At 47.0% G+C, this 19,661-nt stretch overlaps 1 protein-coding gene across 3 annotated transcripts in view; it reads right to left on the reverse strand.

Moving 5' to 3' along the window:
• Positions 1-1,417, reverse strand: part of LOC145414973 (metalloreductase STEAP4) — a 57,021-nt gene extending 55,604 nt beyond the window's left edge. For all 3 annotated transcript variants that reach the window (XM_080284386.1, XM_080284385.1, XM_080284387.1), the window contains exon 1: positions 1,331-1,417. In XM_080284386.1, the coding sequence (XP_080140512.1) occupies positions 1,331-1,412 (82 nt within the window). In that variant the 5' untranslated portion in view covers positions 1,413-1,417. The remainder of the gene's footprint in view (positions 1-1,330) is intronic.
• Between the last annotated feature and the right edge of the window lie 18,244 nt (positions 1,418-19,661).

The following is a 19,661-nucleotide window of genomic DNA, read 5'->3' on the forward strand; positions in this document are numbered from 1 at the left end:
CTTCCCATAAAGCCAGGACCTCTTTGTTCAAGAAAGTACAGTAACTCAGTGAGTGGTCAACACATTCAGGGATATCCACTATGTTTGAACGTCCCTGTGGGTGTGGCTGAAAAGTTTCAGGAATGAGCACTATGTTTGAACGCCGCTGTGGGTATGGCTAAAAAGTATACACAACATATGCATACTGTATGAATATACGAGTACACACACACACACACACACACACACACACACACACACACACACACACACACACACACATATATATATATATATATATATATATATATATATAGAGAGAGAGAGAGAGAGAGAGAGAGAGAGAGAGAGAGAGAGAGAGAGACAGACAGAGAGACAGAGAGACAGAGAAACTGACAGACAGACAGACAGGTAGGTATGCATGCAGAAATATGTAGGTTAGACAAGAGAGAGACGGACAGCAGTTAAGTGTACAAACAGGTAGGCAGGCAGGTAAGCAGGACAGACAAATTAGACAGAGGGAAAAAAAAAAAACACTTACGGTACAATATTATACTCTGCTTAACGCCACCACTGTACAGGGTGATCCAGAAATACCACTCCACTAACACTCACCAGCTGGTATATCATGTGTAATGGGGACAGCTCAATCTGCTGGTGTGGGCGTGGATGTGACAGTAGAAGACCTGAGTTACATATGGACCCCCTGTGTTCGCCTGAGAAATTAACCCCTTCAATCCTATGACGTATTATTTTTTTCATTTTTCCTTCCTCAGACGATTTTTTTTCAGTTTGAGGGAGACCTTTTTCTTCTTTTTTCTTTTTTTTACTGGGGGGTTAGATATACCCTCCATCAACCCCTTCAATACTACAGCTGAATAAAATCGTCTGGAAATGGAAGGGATGTGAAACCAATGGCCTCCTTGGGGTGGTTATGCTGTGGGGGGTTCATTCTGGGTTATGCTGTGGGAGTTCCATCTAGCTATGTTGTGAGGGGTTCAATCTAGGTTATGCTGAGGGGGTTCAATCTAGGTTATGCTGTGGGGGTTCAATCTAGGTTATGCTGAGGGGGTTCAATCTAGGTTATGCTGTGGGGGTTCAATCTAGGTTATGCTGTGGAGGTTCAATCTACAGTAGGCTATGCTGTGGCTCTTTCAGCCTTAGGTTCCTTCTTTGCACTAAAAAAAAAAAAGAGCGTGATGCATAAAACAAGAATTACCACTCTCAGGCTCCTATGACTAATCCCCAGCCGAGTAAAATCGTCTGGCGTTAGCTGAAGTGGGATGCCAGAGCTGTCTCGATCGTGAGAGGGGTGATAAACGGAGAAATAAAAGTAGGAACAGCATCTTACTCCTCGCTTCGAAGTGAGGTGAAGGCGGAGTCACATACTCGTCGCTGCTGTTTCTCAAAAGGTGTTCACGTTCGATGTCCATTTTGACTTATCGATTTATCACGCTGGGTTGGGAGGGCTGTAGTCTGAAAAAAGAAAGGGTATTACAACACTGACTAGTTTTTGTGGGATAGGTGATGATGATGATGGTGGTGGTGATTATGGCGATGATGGAGGTGATGTTAGTGATGATGGTGATGGTGATGACGACGATGATGATGATGATGGCTGAGGGCAGAGGTCTCTAAACTGGGGGACACGTTCCTTTTGGAAGGCGTGAAACTATGTATATTTTTCTTTAAAGACGTGATGAGAAAAGTCTGAATCTACACAGATACTTAAAATCTCTCATTGATTATACTTAGCACAGACTCTTGAAAAATCAAATTACAGCAGATCAAGTTGTATTCTAAGTGGGGCGAGAGGCTCCGTAACACCTCTTCCTCGGTGACTTATTTTATATATTACACCTTATCCTCTTGTACGTTATTTAGGCCACTTAGAAATTCAGTTGGATCAGCTGAGGTGGTCATGGCCATTCATTTCAGTTCAGATCCGTAGGCCTACTACCTCTGTAATGTATATGCCTTACTGTATTGTGGATTCTCTCTCTCTCTCTCTCTCTCTCTCTCTCTCTCTCACACACACACACACACACACACACACACACACACACACACACACACACATCAGTAACAGCCCGGAATTCATACACGCTTATACAGTGCATTCCTACATCATACAACCAGCTGTACAGTAAGGCACGTACATTACACATCATTTTCACAGATTTTGCGAACACATACTTTTGTACTCTGATCATGGCAATTTGAACAGAGGCATGTCACTGTTTTGTAGCTAAGTGGAGACCATCTTGCCTTCCCTTGGCTATGTTGGCAATCTTATTATCTTTTATATTCTTGCTACCTTATGGCTATTTCTTTCAGCTTCGGAGAGCGCCGTTATAATAAAAAACCAAACTCATCCGGTCCCCTAAAACTCAAAAAAAAATCCAAATCGTCTGTACGTAGCAAAAAATTACGTGGATGAAATGCGTCATGGCAGGGAAAGGGTTTAAATCAGTCCCTTTTAACCCCCTCGGTACAAAGACATTTTCCCCCCGTTATTTTGAGTTCCATAAGACTACTTTCTTCGGCTAGGGACAGACCCCGTACTGGAAGGGTGTAGAACAATATATGCCATACGAAGTGTTGATGTGTGAGAAGGGTAATCTCTGTCTCTGTCTCTGTCTCTGTCTCTCTCTCTCACACACACACACACACACACACACACACACACACACCGTTGTTCGTTATACAGGAAACTACACACACACACACACACACACACACACACACACACACACACACACACACACACACCATTTTTTACAGGAAACACACACACACACACACACACCATTGTTTTACAGGAAACACACACACACACACACACACACACACACACACACACCATTGTTTTACAGCAAACACACACACACACACACACACACATACACACCGTTGTTCGTTATACAGGAAACCACACACACACACACACACACACACACACATACACACCGTTGTTCGTTATACAGGAAACCACACACACACACACACACACACACACACACACACACACACACACACACACACGCACACACACACACACACACACCGCTCGCTGGCTCAGTGGTAGCGTTCTCGCTTGCCATCTGGTAGACGGGAGTTCGCGCCTCGCTCAGGTTGCGAAGTTTCACTGACGAAGTGGGTGGTTACTGTCCCCCTTGAGCAATGGGACGTGTGTGTGTGTGTGTGTGTGTGTGTGTGTGTGTGTGTGAAGGTCACAGCCTTGCCCTTAGATCGTACTATATGAGCTCCCAGCTCCGTTCCGGGAGGGTAAAAGCTGACGATCACGACCATCACAACCATCAAGTGATCCTGACCAACCCAGTGAATTACACACACACACACACACACACACACACCATTGTTTTACAGGAAACAAATACACACACACACACACACACACACACACCTCATTATACCTTCGCAGATGGCCAATGGTACAGTAGCCTACCTGCGCTGGAGATAGGGGCGGATCTAGGCTTTTAACCTGACAGGTTTCCAAAATCTGGAAATCTGGAAAATACTGGCACTGATTTTTTAATTTATATAGTTTTTACTTTTCATTCTTCATTGAAACTATCTTTTTATTTTCAAATGCAACAAGTAGGCTAATACAAAATTTTAATAACGAAAATTCCGCTGCATATATATATATATATATATATATATATATATATATATATATATATATATATATAAGTAGGGGCCTATACTTAATGTTCTATTCAGAGTTCAAAATATCTGTAAATTGTAAACGTCGCTGGTGTGTCCTGCTGAAAATGTCTATCACATGACCATTGTCAATGCTGGTTGAATAATGCACCTGCCGGTGAGCTAGACCATACAGACGTTCATGACCCATGGCAGTATGTATATAAGACTTGAGTCGGCGAAGGGCAGATACAAATCTTTCACATTCACAGGTTGTTACTGGTGGAGTAATGAAGGTCTTCAGCATCTCACAGATGTTGGGAAAAAGCAATTTGTCTGTAGCCTTGATTGTAGATAAAGCTGTTGTAGCAAGGTCCGACGATTTGTTCCAAGTGCGTTCCTGAATATCAAGCCACTGACGTCACGTGCCAATCAGTTAAACCATCTACCAGGGGAGCGTGTCTATGACGTGCATTTTTTTTTTCTTTTGTGGCTTTATGGCAATCGCCCACTGTGAGGGGCATTAGGCCAAATGAGATTACTAGATGCACAATACACCAACAAGGCACCGGCTGTGCACACAACGACCAATCTAGGGGGCTAAGCGTGGTGGGAGCAAGAAATAAAACACTCAGATCAGCTAGACACACCTCCTCTTTGACAATCAGACTGGGTGAAATCCCCGCCCGGAGCAGATCGTACAAGTTGGTATAAGTCGTGGCTCAGAGCTGATACAACGAGTCGTATCAGCTCTGAGCCACGACTTATACCAACTTGTGCGATCTGCTCCGGTCGGGGATTTCACCCAGTCTGATCGTCAAGGACGTGTGTCTAGCTGATCTGAGTGTTTTATTTCATGCTCCCACTCGGTCGAGTGCCAGGAGGTGATGGTGGGAGGACACGTCTAGCCAGTCCTTAGCATCCACGATAGGAGGACGAGATGGGCTGTCCTCCTCTGCCCGAGGAAGGGAGGGCTCATCGACCTCCTCTCCAGCCGAGGTGCCGGTCGATGCATCCTCAGCCATAGAGACGGAGGCAGAAGAGTCCCGCCCCTCTTCGGTTGTTGACGGCAGTTCATGAACATCAGCGGTAGTTTTTTTTTTTTTTTTTTTTTTTGGGGATATTCGTCCCAGTTGAACTGGGACACGGGCAAACAGAGAGCCCGTCACAGTTGCACATATAGTGCTCATTCAGAGATTAACGTGGTGGAGGGTAGTCCTTGACCATGTTTAGTAACACATTAAAAGGTGCCCTGGCAACAATGCCAGCAGCATCCCTAAATTCATCACCTGATCGGGCATGGGCACCATCGGTGCAAGACCTTAGCAGAGATGTAGCGGGGCAATGAAGGAGGTAATGTATGAGAGGCACATCGGACCTGGCCAAGCAATGAGGGCATGGATCAGGCTCCGTACCAGAGATCTGTTTGAAGCAGGGGAACCCAAGGCGCAATCTCCGTATTCTCACCACTAAGAAATTAGGCAGGGCCTTAGGAGGAAGGAGGGGAGAGTATGCTGTAGCAGTGGCATACCAGTCTGCAGAGCTAGAGCCCCCCGAGATGCAGAGTTGGTGTTCCTCCCGGGACAGTCTGCCTATGGTTGCCTTTAGTGCTCCAAGAATGTATGAGGGGCTGGGGCGGAGGGGGAATGTTATCTCTGGATGAGTGCAGGCAGCGCGAGCCGCGTCATCAGCTCTTTCATTGCCAGTAATCCCGACATGACCTGGGAGCCAGTGAAGTATGATAGTGGCTCCCCTTTGGACAAGAAGAGTTGCAACCGTGTAAATTGCTGTTAGGAGGAACACATTGTCATGGAGGGAGAAAGAGCGTAGTCGTTGAAGGGAGGAAAGACAGTCCGTATGGATAATGACACGTCTATAATGGTGGTGATGAGCGTGGCGCAATGCACCCAAAATGGCTGCAAGCTCTGTTTGGAAGGCAGACACTCCTGGGGAGAGGCGCCATGATTCAACCAAATTCCCCACGACAAAAGCAGATCCAGCAGAGCCGTCAGGAGAAACAGAGCCGTCAGTAAAGTAGGTGGCCGAACCCAGGGAGTCTAATGCAGCCACCCGACTAAGACCATCCTGACGAATCATGGCGGGAATAGAAGAGCGAGGTTTGGCCTCTGATGGACTGATGATATGGAAAGGGAGTGGAGTCCAAGGTGGTGGATCTTCAAAGCCAGGGAAAGAAGAATCAGGGTCTTGGCACAAGCTTGGAGCAGCTCCCAAATTGTGAATGGTGGCAGCTGTGGTTCGGGCCCAGTCACGTTGAGGGAGCGCCTCAGGTGGATGGCCCAAAAGTCGTTTGAGCAGGGTTGAGACGGGTAGATCAGGCCGGCGCTGCACCAGCTGGAGTGTTATTGTTGCTGCGCGTAGCGCAATGCGGTGCGTCAGTGATGGCAGTCCACTCTCCAAACGCAAATTCACTAGACGGGTCCAAGGTGGAGCTCCAAGCATGATACGTAGAGCATTGTTCTGTAGAACTTCCAAGGACTTGGAGATGGGTGGGGAGAGACCAGTCATACAGATTGCTCCGTAGTCCACCAGGGATCGTATAGAGTGAATGTAGAACGTGCGGAGGACAGAAAACGATGCCCCCAAGCTCTTTTTTGAGAGGTACCGGAGAGCAGCGAGGCGGGTGGAAGCACGTTCCCGTAGGTATCTTACGTGGCTTGCAAAGGTTAGGCCCTGGTCAAACCAGACCCCCAGATACTGGTGTGAAGTGGCAACAGTGAGCTGGTGACCCCCGAGAAGCAATGGAAAGTCTGGAGGGCGGAGGCCGAATGGCAGACACTTTGTTTTTTCCAGATTGATTTTTAATCCAAGCTCGTTGCATTTGGCATGGAGTCGAAACATGGCATAGTGCGCCCGGGAGAAGGAATCTCGGCGTGTGAAGACCAGGGCCAAATCATCTGCATAGCAGAGGAGAGAGATGCCTGGCCCATAATCAACAGTTAAGAGCCCCTCCATTAAGATGTTAAAGAGGAGAGGGCTCAAAACACTTCCCTGGGGGGTGCCGTTAGGATGAGGATGAAAAGGGGAGAGGTGTCCCTGAAAGCGAACCCCTGCAGTGCGTTCGCTAAAAAAGTCCCGGACCCAGGATATAAGTCTGCCCCCTACTCCCCTGGCCGCGAGAGCTGCCAGGATAACAGTGGGGTTTGCCAGTTCGAAGGCCTTCTCGAGGTCGAGGAAGATGGCCATCCCCCGTCCGCCCCTCAGCTCCCCAAGGAATGATGCAAGGCAGTGGGTGGCACTCCTGCCTGGATGATAGGCATAAATCCTTGGGTGCAGCGGTCCCAGCCGCCAAGCAAGACGAGCCCGCACAACCCTCTCAGCTGTCTTAGCGATGCAACTGAGCAGGGAGATGGGGCGCATGGCAGTGGGATCGCGAGGCTTCGGAATCGGGTGGATGACAGCCATCTTCCACGACCTCGGTAGACGCCCCTCAGACCACGAGAGGTTGAGCAGATCAAGAAGCCGATCTTTCCCACAATCTCCAGCATGTGATAACAGAGAGTAGGTTAGCCCGTCGAGTCCCGGAGCAGTGTCTCCTCTGTGCTGCAGCGCTTTATGCAGTTCCCCACTGGTGAAGGGAACATCGGCAGGGTCGGGCTTTTCACAGGCAGTTTGAATTGCTGCAAGACGAGAGGTAGACAACTGCTCCTGCTTGTCTCTGACGGACTGTGGAAGATTGTGGGAAGCAGAGCGATCCGCGAAGTGTTGAGCGAGACGGCTGGCTTCAGCGGCCGGGTCAGGGTGAGAGGGAGGACGGGGGGGACGTGGGTCAGAGATCGACCGGATTCTCCTCCACATCTCCCTGAGAGTGGAGTGAGAGTCTAAGGTCCTACACCATCTGATCCACGCCTCCTCCTTCAGCCGGCGTTTTCTGTCACGACGTGTTGCGTGACAGCAGCAAGGTGTCGGCGGTGCGGAGATGTGCGGCGCCGCCGGTATTGCTTTCGCGCTGCGTTGAGTCTGTGGTTGAGTTCCCTGACCCTGTCGCAGTAGATCCAGCCGTCTCGGTAACGCCTCTCGGAACGCGGCTGCTGCGGGATGGATATGGAGGCAGCCTGTGCAAAAGCACTGGCAACTTGATCCGCTCTACCCTCGAGGTCCAGGACGGGAGGGGCGGCCTCAAAAAAGGTGGATAAGGCCCTGGCAAAGGCAGCCCAGTCAGCTTTGCTGAGGTCCCATCTCGGTGGGGGAGGTGGGGGCGGGGGGAGGGGTGTGAGTGGTAGCCTGATCTGTATGGCGAAGTGATCGCTGGCTAGGCGCAGGTGGAGCGACCATTGCGCCGGGCCAGCAAGTGGGGAGGAGGTGAATGACAGATCCAGGCGTCCTCCCCGAATGTGGGTGGGTTCTTGGATGTTGTTTATTAAGGAGACACCTTCCATCTCCTCGAGAACGAGAGAGATGTGCCGTCCTGCCTCATTGGATGGAAGGGGCGATGCAAGAATGTCGTGATGGGCATTAAAGTCACCCCCGATAAAGACAGAACGGGAGGAAGCGTGGGAGAACACCTCCCCAACATCAAGAGCGCCCCCCTGGCTTCTGTAGACATTGTACACAGTTAGTGAGGAGGATGCGAGGTGTAGCACAACACCTTGCACCTCTACACCCGGTCCACAAAAGGGCAGGGGGTCACAAACAGTGTGGGGGACGTGATCTCGGACGAGAATGGCACATCCTCGTGTGACTCCACGTTCATAGGGGAGGAGATGGGAGGTGTATCCAGGTAGCCGAAAGGGGGAACTGTCTGGGAGTAAGGTCTCCTGCAGGAGGAAGACGTGGGGCTGATCCCTGGCGACTGCCTCCTGCAGGAGGGGGAGCTTGTGTCTGATCCCCAAACAGTTCCACTGTATTAATCGGATGTCTGCAGGGTTTGCTTGCAGGTCATGGGGGGCAGGGGGCTGTCGCCCGAGAGGGAAGCCGGGGCCTCGACCACAACCACCGTGTCGACTGCCACCGGTGCCGGAGCATCTTCTGATGGGGGAGGTGGGAGACGAGGGTTCTGAGCCCTCTGGGATGCGGTAGCGGTGTGTCGAGGCCGTCCCCTCCGTCTCGGGCGCACCGCCCTGCGTAGTGGGGGGTTGGTAGTCTCTGGAGGGGGTGCAGGCTGAGGTGTGCCGCTTCGCTTCTTTTCGGTGGCCTCCTTGATGATTCCGTCTATTGCGGCTGAGATATGGTCTGTGGGGCACGTTATTCCCAGCATTTGTTTGATCCCTATGATTAAGGCCTTGACAATCTGTTTCCCAATGCTGTTGAGCTCCACGAGGGTGAATACAGGCTCCTGCTGAATGGGGGCCTGGGAGGGACTGTGAATGGCCCCGGCTGCTGGGTGCTGCAGTGGCGAGGCTGGAGAGTGTACCTCTGCCGTCGTGACGACCTGGGTGAGAGCAGATGGTGGGGGGACTGCTGTCGTAGTGCGTAGTGGTGGGCTCGGCGTGGTAGGCAGCGGAGGGAATTCTGCCTCGCTGGTGGCTGGGACTTTTTCCGTGGGGCGGCGCTGTTGGCCCCAAACGAAGGTACCTGGAGGGGCTGGAGTCAGGCTGATGGCCTGCTGCTCTTGTACCCATGCCACTTGCTGCTCGCGGCCTTTCATTACTCTCCTCGTTCTGGCTGGGCAGCTGGGGTGCCAGGCATGGTGCGATCCTGAGCAGTTGGGGCATCGTGAAGTTACAGGCTGTTTTGTTTTCAGCCTTGCCAGGCACTGCTCGGTGTCGTGGCTGGCGCTGCAAATGCCGCATACTGGGGGGCGGTGGCAGTTGGCCCTGTGGTGTCCATATCTTTGGCACCTGTAACAACGGAGCGGCTCTGGCGTGAAGGGGCGCAGGTGGAATTCGCCCCAGTTCCCTAGATCGAGGGAAGGTATTAGCGGGCCCCTCAGGGTGACTGTGACCTGCAGGGTCTCTTCCCGCGTGCGCTGATTTTGGCAGCGCTTGGCCTCCTCCACTAGGGGGTGCTGTAGGAGGATTCCTACCGGCATACGCCTGGGGTAGCCCATGACAGTGGCCTTGGTGAGCTGTTCGCCCCTTTGCAGCTCTACAATCTTCAGGGGTGGGGCCTCGTCCTCCGCCAATGCCCTCAGTCGCAGGTAGGTCTCCTCGTCCCGGGGGATGAGGACGCAGCTGTCGTCCCGGCCATAGCGGTTTGTGACGGCTAGTCCCTGTAGGTGGTTTTCCAGGGCTTGGACCGCGCCGTAGCTGGTCGTGAATCCCGGTTGGGCTGGGACACGAAAGGCTGGGAAGTTGGAAGGGGTGGTGGAGGAGGCCGGACTGAGACAGAGGGGCGTGGCGCCGAAGGGGGCCTCTGAGGAGCTGAGGTGCTTGGTGCAGGTGGTGGCTGCTGGGGAGCAGTCATGCGGCTGGCCGGGATTTGGTCGTTTCCCTGTGTCGCTCGTGATTTTTTGCGCGACACGAGGGTCCAGCCCTCTTCATCAGGAGCGTTAACAGCAGTGGTGGCAGCAGGGACAGGCAGGGTGCCTGTGGGGTCAGTTTCCCTGGCAGCAGTGGTGGCCTTTGTGGCGCTGTCGCGTGCTCGAACACTCGGCAGGGCCTTGGCAGTAGACTGTGGTGCCCTTGCAGAGGGGGGGCAAGGTGGTCGCTTGTGAGTGCTGGAGGGGCTGTGAGTTACTTGGGGAGAAGCCTGGGAGCCTGAAGAGGTGGGAGCTGGGGCAGTCGTGATTCCATCCATGGTTTCGTGAATCCGCGCGATCTTAGCTCGTGCGGACGAGGACGTGGTGGGAGCAGCATACCGTGGGTGTGCTGCAGGTCCGTTAGGCCTTGGAGCGGGGGGAGCAGTGGGGGGGGCCCCGGAGGAGGATGAGGAAGAGCTGCTGGAGGAGAGTTTGCGCTCTCGCTTCTCACCGGTAGTGGGCTTGGTAGGGGGTGGCCTCGAGGGCGGGGGGGGGGGCGGGCTGGCCCCTTGGGCCTGGAGGTGCATGCCACCTTCATGGCATATGCACCGGGCAGTGCAGGAAACGTAAAGGCAACTCAAGACACACACACACACACACACACACACACACACACACACACACACACACACAAAAAGTGATAATCAATTTATAACAATATGCACTCAATTCGTCTGTTGAGTTGTCTGAACAAGTCAACACAACAGTAAACAGATGAGCAGAATTGGAGCAATTAGTTATATAGGAATTTAATTTAATCTCAACCTGAGCAAATCTATCAGCGTGAACTGATTTGTTAAGTAAATCAGAACACCTGGACAGACCTACGCAGGAGAAAGTAAAATAAATAAGAACACGACTGTGATGCTATTTAGTTTAGAAAAACTGGGTTAGGTGAGTCACGGAACTAATTTGCCATACAAACTAATTCCTCAGACAAACCTAACGAGTTAGAGTAAACTAAATATAAGACTTGGCAAAGGGAAGCCAAGAGCACAATATTAAAGTGATATTTAGTTTAGTAGAACTATGCTGGGGCAGCCACAGAACTAACTTGCAATGCAAATTGATTCCTCAGAAAGCCACAGCAAGTTGAAGTAAGCTAAATATAAGGCGAAAAAAAAAAAAAAAAAAAAAAACGGCCGAGAAAAAAACCCAACAGTAACGGGGGGGGGGGGGTTCCCCGTCCTCTAAAGGACGTCGAGGGAAGACCCGTCACTGCCCCGTGAGGGACTTTCCTAGCCCTAGCCCTAACAGAGAATGACGCCCTCAACGCCTCCTATAACCAGGCCCTAAAGGCCCCCCTTCATGGAAATGCCCTGCGGCACTCCTTCAGGGTTCGGCGTCGTACTACGGTGAGGGACACTAACGGCAGGCCGAAAAAAAAAAAAAAAAAAAAAAAAAAAAAAAAAACCCTAGAGCAAGAGCAGGGCTCTTAAAAAGGCAGGGAGAGACGCTGTGCAGTAGAGAGCAAGCACACCGCTCTAGCAGCACCGGCAAGGCCGATCACAGCTCCAGTGTCGGGCAGTGGTGAGAAGGAAGCAAGCCTCCAACACAACACCAAAGACAGGACCACGTGGAGACGGAAGCAGGCAAGAGCTGGAGAGCTGGGAGACACGTCTTCACAGCACGACTGCAGCAGCGCGAGTGAGCGGTAGTTGTAAACGTGGCCATGTCTGAAGCCGGGTAGAGGATCAATGAGGCAGTCCTCTGGTTGAGGGGAACATCCTGCCGCAGCCTCTTCCGCAGTGGAGAGCTGGGTGCGGCAGGTCGCACCGGTCGGGCCCGACGTTCCCGGCGGCAAGGGGCAGAATGTACAGTACATCGCGGCCGAAGCACTGGGGGATGATAAGGTGAGGCAGCCCGTTCCCTTATCACCCCCACAAAAAGCCCTCGCCGTCGCAATGCACATTTCCACGATGGTGGTTATCTCCCTAGAACTCCTAGGACCCCTGGCCTAGCATTCCTGGGCCGCGAGGCGCCGCCCTGCTTGGGCAGAACCTTGCCCATTATACATGTTTGTCTGCATTTCATACTGCGGCATTTGAAGTTCAAATGCGACCCTCCCTGCGGGAAAAAAGGGCACAGCAGCAAGGGGTCCCCTGTGCCGTTATTGCCCAGGGAGCACGTATGTTATCTCCGTGCCCGCCAAGGGAATCTGTTGTAGGGAAGACTAACATTGTAGTGGACGCTGGTGGTGGACACTACTGTACATGTCCTTTTCTAAAATAAGGATATCTGACATTTCTTAATTTAAAAAATATATATACAAAGATACATTTATAGTTAACCAAACCGGAAAACGGTGGAAACCGGTCTAAATCCGACCCTAGAGAGAGAGAGAGAGAGAGAGAGAATTACCTCATAATGCCTTTGCGGACAGTTTACGATACAGTAGCCTACCTGCGCTGGAGAGAGAGAGAGAGAGAGAGATTAACTGCATGAATGGGAGAGCGAGAGACAGACAGAATATGGATATTAACCGCATGAGAGAGAGAGAGAGAGAGAGAAAGAGAGAGAGAGAGAGAGAGAGAGAGAGAGAGAGAGAGAGAGAGAGAGAGAGAGAGAGAGAAATATGGATATTAACCGCATGAGAGAGAGAGAGAGAGAGAGAGAGACGTTCTCTCCACAGGCACGGCTCAGCATGCAACTTCACACTGGGTTGCGTGAGACGGATTTACCAAGACCCCGGGCCAAGGCATGCAGAGCGGTTAGACGCGTGTAGCACAGGAGGTAAACGATGAACGGGAATAGATCGCTGCCTTCCCTCACATAATGACAGCCCTCCTACAGTACTACGATAGCTAGGTGTGATTATCGTACTATCCTCTTCTATAATTAATGAGCCTGGGATGACATAAATTGATAAAGATTGTGGGAAATGAAACTATTGAGGATACTGGCAACTCTATGAATCACGCCGGATGTGAATGGTTGAGGAAGTGACATGTTCTGTACAGGCGTGGTTGCCACGCTCGTGTGTGTGTGTGTGTGTGTGTGTGTGTGTGTGTGTGTGTGTGAGAGAGAGAGAGAGAGAGAGAGAGAGAGAGAGAGAGAGAGAGAGAGAGAGAGAGAGAGATTAGTACCGGTATCAGCCTAACTTGAAAGATTAGTATCAGTTTAACTTTTAAACCAATAAATATATACGCACCGTATGAGACAGCTTTCTCTGTATCTATGACCAAACATGTATACATCACGGGTGCTGTGACAAATTGCCAGGTGTTGGAGCTCTCAAAATACTGTGATTAATTGACGATACCTATGACATTACCGGTATATCTTTTATCTATCTCTATATATACATCCATCCACCTATCTACCTATCTACCCAAATACTGTTTGACTAATAGAGTGACTTACAATATGCTATTCACATGGCTATACCCTTGAGAGTAATGTTAAATTACATTTTACTATATATATATATATATATATATATATATATATATATATATATATATATATATATATATATAACGGAAAGTAGTGCAGCGGCGCTCCTGTGGGCTCATGCAGCACTGGACCCCTGGTATACACTGAAGCGTAGTCAGCTATAGGATGAGAGAGAGAGAGAGAGAGAGAGAGAGAGAGAGAGAGAGAGAGAGAGAAACGCTGGCTAGGTGGTTGGTACACTTTTCCACTGAAGTGTGAGCCCCAGGTACAGAGTTGAAGCCCAAGGCGTGGTGTACTTATGGATGCCTAATATTTTTTCACCTTGCCGGTTCTACACGTGGCATAAACAGTCTCTAAAATACACAACAGAAACAATACTACACCTTAATTTCCATATGCATCACTCCATATAGATATCGCGTCCCCATTCGTACTTCGCCAGCATGTGTAAGGGTTAAATTATATTACTCTCTCCATTTGGGGTATAGGTTCGGGTCAAGGATGTGACAGGTCAGGTCCTGTTGTGGAACTATTATGGAGAGAGAGAGAGAGAGAGAGAGAGAGAGAGAGAGAGAGAGAGAGAGAGAGAGAGATTGATGTAAAGGTATACAGAGTACATAAACAACAAAAGAAGGTTGTGGTCGGCAGACATATGCAGTTACTGATTTCAAAGTCGTGCATGTCGTATGAGAGAGAGAGAGAGAGAGAGAGAGAGAGAGAGAGAGAGAGAGAGAGAGAGAGAGAGAGAGAGAGAGGAGCTTACCTTAGTCTATCTCTTCAAATGAATATTTAAGCTAATCCGTGTGAGATACAGCTTAACTGCTTCCCGCACATGTACACCGCACCCAGTGCAACCTCATACTACTCCAGGATACGTAAGTTCCAGTCAGCCACCGAGCGGCTACACTCGTATAGCTCAGGATATAGGCCAAGAACGTACGGGAATAATAGAACGATGACTTTCCTCGCATTAAGACACTGCTCTCTTAAAGACAACCCTCCTGTGTTAGGCTACTGCGATAGCTAAGTATAACTGTTGCTCTGTTCTTCCTTAGAATTAACCAAAGATAAGTTATTAATGCTATTAAGAATGCTGACTTAACAAACTATAGAGAACACTGGCAACTATCAAACGCGCTGGAAATGACTGGGGAACTTTGTTTCCAAACGATTACAGTATGAATCATACTTACGAAGACAGACTGAAAGAAGCAAATAATATGCTTTTATATTCTTATTGTAAAAAAAGATAATTTTCTTCTCGTACTGAAACAAACCTTCGGTGCAAAACGTTCCTCGTGCACGGCTAACTTTTCGACTACTTCACATCACAATTATGGCAATTTTCCTCTCATATATTATTATTGTTTTCCTTGTATATGAATTTTTAATATACTTGTTTTATGATCGGAATGTGATAATGATAAGGAAAATAATAAGAGAAATGATGACGATGATGATAATGATAGCAATGATAATTAATTTACTTATCTATAACCAGACGCCATAATCAAGTAAGGGGTGACCGTTTGATATTTACAGTAGTTCTTTTACGGGAAAGGGCACTAACCCTCCGCCTTGATGAAACATTGGGAACTCGTATGGGTTGGTTATATGGTTACCACCCAGCGATGTAAATGGTTTATTGGTTTAAAGGAAACCATTAGGCTTGTCACTCAATGTAAAGCCACCTGAAAAGGAAAGAAAAGTAATAAAAAATGACAGGAAAGATGGGAAAAATAGGAAGAGAGGAGGGCTGACACAGAAAAAGAATGATAAAGGTGAAGGAAGAAGCAGGTAGCAATACATGAAGTGAATGATGGTCGCCACCACCACCTACCACCATATAATAATAATAATAATAATAATAATTGTTGTTGTTGTTGCATCTTGTTGACCGAGAAACAAAAATCTAAGGTAAATTTTCCTCTTCAGCATAATTTAATTTGTTGCACAAGAAGATAGAGGATGATCATACACTCTTGTCCTTCAAAAGCAAATCTCTAACGATAGGTCATCGTAACTGCTGGTGCATCACGGTTTCGTACCATAATTCTTTAAAGTATTTGCTGTATTGAAGATTCTGACGGTCAAATTATCACAACTGAATGTTCCAAGGTTTTGACTGTCCTTTGTATTCCATTCTTATTACCACTAAATTATATCACTGTTGGGAAAATATAATTCCAGAAATATTCAGATTCAAAAGTATTTTTGCCAAATTCTGGACTTATCTTTTTTTTTTTTTTTTTCAATCTAACAACATTCTCGATTATTCATATTTTATCATTATTGCAAAGCCTTGATCAAATTTCAATAATATTCTAAGTGTTCTGTCATTAATTTAAAGATATTTTACTGTATAGATTTGAATACTTTTACCATACAGGTGTTTCATCTTAACTTGGTCCAGATTTTTGCCCTTTTACCGATTATTTCACATAGCTCAATTGCAGAAAAAGATCATGCTCTAAGTTAGCCTTTTTATAGCTCTTCTTTGTGACTTGCATCCTAAGTCAAACTAGTGTTATTTTATTGTTTCATTCCACATTCAAGATGGGGAGACTGCAATTATAATTTAAAAGGCAGAAATGAGTTTGGCGATACGTTGGACTTTGTCGAATATAGCAACACTGTAGCGCCTTTTGGTAGCGAGTTTAGCAAGCATTGTGCATTCGGTCTGGCAACACTGACGCGGCATTCTACAATTTACGATAAATTCTATGTTGTAACTTAATGTTTCGTTTTGCAGTGAGAACCAAAGATATGGAAAGATTCTGTTCTCCCCTTTCCTCGTCCTTCCTGTCGAACAGAATACATGGAACTTACGATCATTTCAAAATTTTCTTAGGAACTTTTTAAAAACTGATAAAAGGGGAATATTGTGCACTCTAATCCTTCCTGCGAAAATAAACTGCACATACGACAGAGAACGCATCGTAAGTCTGTGTATTCTCAAGCATATTTACGATCGACTCCCCGTTGTAATTTAGATGTTTTTACAGGAAGAACTAGACAAAGGAAGATTTTGCACTCCTCTACCTGATCTCCCTGCAGAAACCAGTTATAATTCGCAGCAATTTTTCACCTCGTAACTAAGATCTACATATGAAACTGGGACAGGAGACAGAGGAAGATTCAACGGTGTCCTTGTCCTCCCTGCGAATCTAAGACCAGAATTATGACAGGGAAATGATCGTAAGTGCGTTTGCCGGCAAGGTTGTCGGAGTGAAAATAAACAATGACAATCTACGGGCGCATGGTGCAAATGCTGTTTTCTGGCCATAACTTCCTTAATATTGCATGGTTTTCCTTATGTGACGGCTTATTTTAAAGCTCGTAAAATATTCTAAAGTAATATTAACTTCACCTTTTCTTATTTGGTCCGTGTTTGCTATAAACACTTCTCCAAAGCAATCCACATTAACAACAACAGGTGCTTCTGAGCCAACTGCTGTGAATTTATTGCTGAAATCTGATTGGCTGCAGTATGACTCATGACAAACCTAACACATGCAAGAAGTTGAATTATTTTTAGCATCATTTAAAATATATAAACTGATATATCTGAAATGGAGTTTAATAAAGAAGTACAAGAATAACTGTGAACATATGTAAATTATATGCCACCGTAGTAAAAATTACTGGAAATAGTCTACCTTTTATTTATGTAAAATATCAAATATATTACGCATAATGAAATAAATACTTAATATGGGCCTATATTTATACCTATTTTTTTCTCCTACCACAGAATTAAGGTACTATAATAGATATATGCATAAAAATATACTGTAGTGATCATCTACCTTTACTACAAATAAAAAGAAGCTCTAGGCTTCAACAAAATAGTTATATTAAATTACACGACCTTGGAAACGCTGAACTTCTGAGACTGTTAGGTTCACAGATGGTTAGGTTGTGTTGGGGTAATCATTTCGCTAGAAAATACACTAATGTGACCCAACACTGCTTTTCTGGAGTCAATACATTCCTAACATTCAGCATACTTTGATGTTTTGTTTGCATAACGTGTACACAGTGCCACCCCAACAAAAAATTGCAAGAAAAAACCAAAATGAGGTGGCGAGGGCTTTCTTGACAACAATCATTCATACCTATATTTACTTGGCTCAGTACATGGGAATCTGATTACCGTACGCTGATTACCACAGTGAAATAGATTTTAATGCACTGTGGTAGCCAACTGTCAAACGTCATAAGGTTAACTGTCATTCACACTGACTAGTTCGTTTACATTACAGCTAAACTCAGTGTGGAAGTACTGCACGTCTGTATGCATCAGTCTGAGCAGTGCAGGGCTATATGATGTTTGTATTGATTTTATAGTACGACTTGTATGTACTTACCCATGAAAAGTTATTCCCTGTTGTCTGGTGCCAATTGTTCGCTTGTTAGTTTAACCCTTCTCAGGTAAACCTATAATTTTATCCTTACTTAGGTAATGTGGGGTCTGTCAGACCCCAATCTTTAAAAAATCATCAATAATACTTACAACAACTTTATTGAAACAATCGCTTTTTCACAGCTTCTGTAGGCCTCTTCCTTCAATTTTGTGCAAAATGTATGGAAATATAAGTGACGAAATATTTTATGAAAAATTAAATGAAAAAACCTTGACAAATTTTATACCATCTGAAATTAGTGGCTGCCATACCAACACTGATATGTTCCACCAGTGTTCTATCATTGCATGCAGTACAGTAATGGCCAATGTTTCTGTAAGCAGTAAGAGAAGCACGTCATAAAAAAAAAAAAAATTGTATGGAAGATATATATATGGGAAAATAATCACAGGTTAGGTAAAGTGGGGTCCACTGGACCTCAAAGGCCCTTTATCGCGAAAACAGAGCCAGATCCTGAACTGACCCCATCACCTCCCTAAACTAGTCCACTAGTCAGGAAGGTAGAGGGAAAACCAGATCCCAAGACCTTATAGTAATATATGAAAAACACTAAGAAAAATAGCGTGGGGTCCCACAGACCCCACATTACCTGAGGAGGGTTAACACGGTGGCACTGAAGAGGAGTTAAAGACGGTGCAATTGTAGAGCAGACCATAGCAGACGACGTGCACTCGACCTTTCCAACATGACGGCCAAGCTGACGCATGTTTTGCTTCCCCGTGCGGCATCTGTGTTTAAGTGAGCGCTCCTTCGTGAGGTTAAAATGTTGCTAAGCACCCGAGAACGTATATATCAAGGATCTATAGTTCGTTTGATTTCGCCTGATGGAACGGGGTCACTGACAACACTACGTCGTTGTTGCTTGAAATTCGACGAGCCCTAGTTATGAGGTACAGATGATTCTCCTTGGTTACTAGTCAAATCGACCCTCCACTCTGACTTCACTTGACCGTAAACTAACTTGAAAGGGGTTGGGGATTTTTGTCAGGTTAGACCGTTTGAGGAAATGTGCTATAGCCAATAAGCAAGATAAACAAGTCACCCATAACACTGTACGATAATCAGACTATTTTCTTATGCATTATCATTATTATTAATCATTCACACAAATTCGCCTGGGAAGTGTGTGATAGTTATGTGCATCAAGACAAAATAAACACGCAGACCGACAAAACCTCCCCTTTCTACTCTCACTATCAAAACTTCGGCAATTGCTTCTCAGTCCACTGTGGCGATCAATGGAAGGCGGTGTAAGGAATAATTGCACAAGATGGCAATAAAACATACGAAAAAAGGGTATATGAGAAGGACGACACTGACGCTGTGGGAGAAAATGAGAAATAGGGAAGGCGGAATGCAAATTGATCGGATATTTCAGTACATAATAGTGAGCTAATATGGTTTTCTGTTAAGATTTTTTTTTTTTCTTAACATGTCTAGTAAATCTTCTGCCGTTAGGACCAGTGCCTGAGGTAAATGGAAGACTGAACTTTTTATTGTTATTATTATTATTTTTCTATCTCTCGCTCTCTCTCTTACACACACACACACACACACACAAACAGGAGAACAGAGAACAGGATTTGGACGTGTTTTAGTGGACAAACAAAGGTCCCTGAGTCACTATCACATCTCGCCAGTCATGCCACTCAACGCGGCCACGTACCCTCGATAAAAACCGTATCGGCACCTTTTCAGTGTGAGACATTATGAGACACGGACTATGATATACGGGAAATGACACGGATATGATGGTACTGCGGGTGTGACAG

Source organism: Coenobita brevimanus, chromosome 101, assembly GCF_032717465.1.
Source record: "Coenobita brevimanus isolate Jiangsu-jjx chromosome 101, ASM3271746v2, whole genome shotgun sequence".
Taxonomy (NCBI): Eukaryota; Metazoa; Arthropoda; class Malacostraca; order Decapoda; family Coenobitidae; genus Coenobita; species Coenobita brevimanus.